The sequence below is a fragment of the Rattus norvegicus genome, chromosome 3, assembly GCF_036323735.1.
Source record: "Rattus norvegicus strain BN/NHsdMcwi chromosome 3, GRCr8, whole genome shotgun sequence".
NCBI classification, from domain to species: domain Eukaryota; kingdom Metazoa; phylum Chordata; class Mammalia; order Rodentia; family Muridae; genus Rattus; species Rattus norvegicus.
The window spans coordinates 79,215,065-79,221,525 of NC_086021.1; the positions used below are offsets into that span (position 1 = coordinate 79,215,065).

The 6,461-nt window shown below is 44.8% G+C and overlaps 1 protein-coding gene across 2 annotated transcripts; it reads right to left on the reverse strand.

Moving 5' to 3' along the window:
* Positions 1-2,949: 2,949 nt before the first annotated feature.
* Atp5mc3 (ATP synthase membrane subunit c locus 3) lies at positions 2,950-5,600 on the reverse strand. 2 transcript variants are annotated; one of them, NM_001361401.1, is made up of 5 exons: positions 5,528-5,600; positions 5,239-5,344; positions 4,161-4,238; positions 3,641-3,834; positions 2,950-3,215 (listed from the first exon to the last, which is right to left on the reverse strand). In NM_001361401.1, exons 2-5 carry the CDS (start codon positions 5,275-5,277, stop codon positions 3,101-3,103), a joined length of 426 nt encoding a protein of 141 aa, NP_001348330.1. In that variant the 5' UTR covers positions 5,278-5,344; positions 5,528-5,600; the 3' UTR covers positions 2,950-3,100. The 2 variants fall into 2 exon arrangements, with proteins under 2 accessions (NP_001348330.1, NP_001348329.1); NM_001361400.1 differs by having other exon boundaries at positions 5,518-5,600.
* Between the last annotated feature and the right edge of the window lie 861 nt (positions 5,601-6,461).

Consider the following 6,461-nt stretch of genomic DNA (forward strand, 5'->3'; position numbering starts at 1 on the left):
TGGTCTCCTTCCTCCCTCACCTCCATCACCATACAGGGTTTGTCTGTGTAGTCCTGGAACCCAATCTCTAAACTAGGCTGGCCTTGAACTTGAGAGATCCAGCGGCCTCTCCTTCCCAGGTGAGACTAAAGGCAAGTACAAGCCTCACCCCACCGTGTGGTCTCTAACAATTCCAAATCACAGCTCCAAGTTTTGAATGGCTGTCTGTGGTCACATGATAAGAACTCCTGCCTGCTCCTTGGACTTGGGTGCCAGCCTACCTTTCACCTGAGGCTAACACTATTTCCTGGTAACTTTCCTTGTGTTGGTGCTCTTCCATTTTCAAGTCTTCTGGACAGTCCTGTTATTCAAGGTTTAGACAAGGTGTAGACAAGCCGTGTTTTCAAGTGGAGAATGATTCCTACCCCTTCCAGACATCTCACTCTTATGCTTATTCGCAACCGTAGGAAATCCACTTACTGTTCTACTTTTAGTCAGATACATGTCTAGAGTTTACGGCTAGACCAGTTGCCCGTTAGTTCAAAGCTCATTTCATACTCAAACTGAGTTAATCACCAAAATATTAAAAATAGCGTATTTTAAGGCAATGTTACAACTTGGCAGCAGCGACTCCTCACACACAGTCCTCTACTGAAGAAAGCACAAAGTCAAATGAAAACTGCAGTGCGCCAAGGAACATTCTGAGGAAATGAGTAGAACTGGCGCTCTATAGCTGAGGTGCTCTTGCCTTTGGGAGATTTAAAATCAGCCTAGTATTCTCAACAGAGAAAACGCCTCATTTCATGTTTGGTTGGTAGGAAAGTAACATCTCTATTAGCACCTTCAGAAACAACCATATTCACAAGTATTTCCCACCTGTGTTTGTTTCTAAACTCATAAACATAAGGGAGGTGGTACTTGTTATAAAGCAGTGCAGGGTTAAGGATGTAGCTTTGTGGTGGCCTTGTGTAGTTTGTGTATTCCATCTCTAATACCACAGACCCAAGGGCGGTGCACAAACCTCTTAGCCCAGGGCTTGGGACCCCAGGCAGAAGCACTGGCTTACTTAGTGAGAAACTCATCTTAAAAACAGCAAAATGCTGCACAGTAACTATCTCTCCATGCTTAGTATTTGTTGTAGCATTTGTCCCATCTAGGTAAAGGAGCCTGTAGTTGTAAATCAGTTTCTAAAGAGTCGCTCAGTAAACTGAAGCCAGTGCACAGACTGCACAGCGAGCTCACACTTGGCATTCCCCAAGCAGAGCAGCTCTTCTCCCAGTATCAGTGTTCCACATTTTGATCACTAACCAGCACAATTAAAATGAACTTGGAACAGTTTAGTTCATCTAAGTTTTCCCCTATGATTTAAAAAAAAAATGTAATGACTTTACTGTGTACTTTGTTATATAGTACACGAACTTAATTGTCAGATACCCATGTTTGCTGTGTTAACGTGTACAACTTTATGATTCAGTACATTTATAATCTTGCTCAAGCACCAATCGCCCATAATGAAACTCCACAATCAATAGTCACCCAGGTTCCCATGTTCCTAGAGTTCCCAGTAACTTCTAACTGGCTTAGTTTACAAACTTACCTGTTTTATAGAAGCAAAATCACACACTAGGGGCCCTTTGTTGGCCTGCTTAGTGTTTTTCAATATTTACTATGTATCAGTTCCCACCTAAACCTCCCAACTGCCTGGGATTGCTGGTATTAGCCACAGTGCAGCCTTCTTTCTTTTAGAGTTGAAAACCTTTTCCCAGGAATTTTGTGATAGAGCGGATAAACAATTAAAAGCAACCACAGTTCCTGCTCTTTTGGGGCCCCTTAAAAAAAAAAAAAGCAAGGTTATGTCTAAGTAGCGATTCTCTAATTCTATATACAAAGCTACCTGGGAAACCTGTTTTTAAAATGCAGATTGCTAAGTCTCAGGGTGCGGACTCTCATTACAGACTAAGAGACAGGGACTAAGGTAAACGAGCACCTAAAGCTCCCCACTGTGCTTCATGCCTCCTACTTCTCACTGAAACTAACTTCAGTGAGGGCACTGAAGTAAAACAGCCTTCCCATTTGTTCTAAATCTCTTCAAACAGAAACTCCTGAAACTTAGCAATCCTTTGCTAGTATACAAGTAGAGGCTTTCACACGCCACTTGTATACATTCTAGTTTGCTTCTTTTCACCCTCCCACATTCTATTTTCTACCCCAAACCAGGAACTTATAGGTCAGTCTAATGGTAGCTTATCTGCTAGGGCGAGAACGGTTGGTCTTCCTATGGTAGCACCCACTTTCTTCCTTTTAGCAGGGAAAGTCTGACCAAGAAGCAACATGCAGTACTGGAGGCAAACACTTGCTCAGCCACCATTCCTAAACCTTCTATGAATGTCAGCAGCAGTGTTTCAGAGGATTAAACAATGTAGCCAATTCACCTTACTTCTGGCAACTGCTGTTTAAAAGAGATTTGTTAAAAATAAGAAACCAGCTGCCTGTTTGCCTGGGTTCCTTCTCAGATGACAGGTGACTACTTACTGTAGACACACGTCTACTTAATTAATGTGAGGCTTCAAGAAACACAAAAATCTCATTCCCTCCCAGTAACTGCTTCCAAGTCCTAGGAAAGAGAGCTGCCATGACTTCTTTTTAGAACCAGCAATGAAAGGGGAGCCACATCCACTTGGAAGGTGATTATGTTTTTATGTGTTCTAATTCATGGTTAATTTTTAAAAGCAAAACTATTTTGAGGTGGCTTGCATTAATGTTTCAAAGCTCATTTCTCCTTTACATTAAGAAATAGAAGCCCCATAAATTATAATCTGTGAAACACTACATTAGAGAATTCCCATAAAAATCATATACAGCACTTTTTTCAAAATCAGGGTAACTGTTGTACCTTCCTCTGACCTGGACAACCGTCTACCTTAATTCGTCATCTTTATGATCCACATTTATGTAAGTACAAATCGCGGCAAAATTTAAAGTTTCCATCTTTAATGAAATGACTTTGGAAATAACACATATTTCCATGACACCAGTACTACAGTCTTCGGAGTCACAGCAAGATACACAGAATTACATCCGTAATTACTATGAATGCCAACATTTTAGGCAGTAATTTCTGTTACATGGCAAACAAGATCAAGAACGCAACCATCAAACAAAAGAGACCCATAGCTTCAGACAAGGCAAATCCCAGGATAGCGTATGAGAACAGCTGCTGCTTCAGTGAAGGGTTTCTAAAAGAGACACAACACAGATAACTGTTACTTTGAAGTAGTATTAATGTCAACAATTTGGTAAATGGTAACGAGCCAGGTACCTAGTATGGGTATCTTTGTCAATGTCCTACACACACCACTTGGCTTTTGTCTCTCAGATGATTTTACCTACTCCTAATCACGTGGCATAAAGTTAGGGAGCCATCTTTGTATGTAAATATAAATGCTCACTTTACACCCACTTTGAGGGGCCCTGACACTTGTGATCCTCTTGACCCTCCTGACTGGTGGAGTTATAGGCATGGGCCCATCCCTTGGCTCTATCCTCATTACTCTAAGTGACTAATGCACACACAGCAGACACTTCTTTCAAAGAGGCCACTTTCCCACTTCCACTCGGTGCTTCCCACTGTCTTTACCTCATTCTGGGACAGACTGATTACCTGGCATAGCCAATGATAAGACTGCCAAAGACTGTTCCAATACCAGCACCAGAACCAGCAACTCCTACTGTGGCAGCACCTGCACCAATGAATTTGGCAGCAGTATCAATATCTCTGCTGATTACACTGGTCTGGAACTCCCTTCGGATCAGCTGGCACACACCATTCTGGGCCCCATTAAATACCGTAGAGCCCTGGGAAGAGGAAATGAGGCAAAGGTCAATTCAGTAATCACACTGATTTTAACTACTATAGTGCCAAAACGGTAACTTCTTTGTATTGAAGCTTGGTATGACTTGGTTACATATAACTCAAAACTATAAATACAGCCTAAAATATGTATTTTCTAATTCAGGAGGTTGTGCTGGCCACCAAAGGTCTCTCAGTGGCTCACCTTCTACATATCATTTAATAGAACTGGAAAGAAATTACCCCGGGGCTATCCACCAACACACCCCTTCATGGTAACACTGTAAGACTTACTTGGCAGTGTTTCCCAGTTTCTGTTATTACTACTCACCTCTCCAGTCCTAGTCTCTGGTCGAGATAATACTGATGCAGAAATTGGTCTATATGCAACTCTGGATCCAGCTCGGATCTATTAATGGAAGGAAAGAAAGAATTTCAAGTATTAGGAATACAGATTAGTCTTCAGTGACCTCTCTTAACTATAATTTCTAAAGGAGAAAGCAGAAGAGAAAGAACAGAGATTCATTATCTGTGCAATTAGCTCGGTCATTTTGAATACATGAAGCCAACCTAAAACTTCATGCTAGTGAACTATGGAATGTTCTATCTAATCTACTCGTAAACAAACAGCCTAAGAACAATTAGTTACAAAATATCTGAGAGGTGTGGAAGTTTCAGGCACTGCAGTGTTGTAATTCAAGTTTATGGGGGCACGTAGGAGTGTCACCATGAATGTGATCATTTAAAATAGTCCAGCAGTTAATGGAGCTCCCACCGTTTCCAAAGCATCCCTAAATGTCCACTAGCTCTAAAATTACTATGTAGAGGTAAGCAGTTTGATGTCAGCTTAACAACCGGTGCAACACTCTCACTATTAAGGACATCTGGTAGTCTGGCTTCACTGTCCTTGAGTGTCCACGACACTAAGGTCACGGAAAAATCCCTTCAGAACCAGGACCGGATTCTCTAGGACAAATCCTTTTAGATTCAGACTTGACTTAAAGCCTCCAAAAACTAGCTTCAGGGCTCCCCAACACCTTTCTCCGCCCACACAAGGAAGCAAAGTCCCTCCCTCGGTAGCGGCGAGTTTGACCTACAGACAAGCATGGGAAATGCTGTGGAGGCAACTAGGCCTCAGCGGCCCCTTCCTAACTTCCCAGCACCCCGACCTTCGCGTCGTCCCCAACTCCATAGGGACCGGGATGTGGGGGAGGGGCGAGGTCCACGAGCAAGGAGGCTGTGACCTACGCCCAGAAGGCCTGACAGATAGGCCTCGGGGGACAGACACATGGCTGGGAACTGTCTGCAGGCCCCAGGTTTGGGAAGGAGGGAGGAGAGGACATCGGGGCAAGGGTGAAGGAGAGTCGGTCCCTCGGCGTGTACGCTGGGCCGAGGCCCGGGTTACGCACCAGAGCAGGGGTGCGGGCGAGCTTGGCGCAGGCGAACATCTTTCTTCCTGGCGGCGCGGCGTGGATATAGGTGACAGGCGATGTGGGCTCCTCTCCTGCTTCCTCTCTGGGGAGCGAAAAGAGGCTTAAGGTCAAGTGTCCCCCAGGGGCCTGCCCTTCCCACCCCGGCCCCGAGGGGACCCGCGCAGACCGTCGGCGTGGCCGCGTGCCCGGGAGTCACAAGTCTAGTGGACAGGGCCCGAAGACCCGCTCCGCCCCGGCCCCGCGCCCTCCGTTTACCTCCGCTTACCTCCGGAGGCGGCGGCGGCAGCAGCGGCGGCAGAGGTCGAAGCAGTGGGGCTGGGTGCGCAAGCGCGGTGCGGCTCTTATCCGTGCCGCAGCACCCGGATGGAGAAGGCGGGGGAAGACGCTCAAGGTCACTTTGTAACAACTTTATTGGTAACCAGCAGAGGAGGACAATGACAGGCCCTCCGTAACAGGCTGGCAGCCAGTGAAAGGAAAAGGAGCACACTGGAGACAACTCCTGGCATTGTTAGTGCCACTAACGGTGAAGATAAATTTTAATTTGTGTCGCTATTGGGTACTGAGCCTCTCTCCTTGCACGTGCCAGGCAGGGATACTACCACAGAGCTGCAAGCCGACCCTGTTTTCACTTTTATTTCAGACAGGGTGAGTTGCTCGAGCAGGCCTTGTGCTCAGTATGTAAGTTAGAGAGGGCTTTGATCGTCCAGTTTTAGCTTTCCAAGTAGCGAGCTAGGATTTCAGGTCTTCACCACCAGGTCCAGCGGAATTATTTCTTTATAAGAACCTAAAAAAGACGGCAAATATTTCCTCAGAAGACCTGACTAGAAGCCCTGAAATGAACAAATGAGGGTTCAAGAGCTTTGCAACTCTGTAGAACAGACTAGCCTCCAACTCACAGAAATCTTCCTGCCTCTGTCTTGCAAGTGCTGCGATTAAAGCCATGTGCTACTGTGTTCTGCTGCCTTCCACCATTATAATTGGAAGGATTAAGAGATTATAATGTATCATAATTTTGGACTAAAAAGTGCCTGAATATTTTTCAAAATTCAGCACCAGTTCTGGTAACTGAACAAACCAGATGAATGCAGAAATATCTCAGATAAGTGGTTGTTCAACTTCTGGCCTTGTTATAGATTTTTTAAAAAATAATTTTGAGATAATATAATCGTATAGGTTCCCCTCTGTCTTAGGGTTTTATT

Bases quoted from the DNA above. Each gene is read 5' to 3' on its own strand.
- Atp5mc3 (NM_001361401.1), bottom strand. From the start codon at position 5,277: ATGTTCGCCTGCGCCAAGCTCGCCCGCACCCCTGCTCTG. The intron at 3,835-4,160 runs GTGAGTAGTAAT...TCCTCTTCCCAG, and splicing joins CAGAGACTAGGACTGGAGAG to GGCTCTACGGTATTTAATGG. The intron at 3,216-3,640 runs GTAATCAGTCTG...TGTCTCTTTTAG, and splicing joins CTTATCATTGGCTATGCCAG to AAACCCTTCACTGAAGCAGC.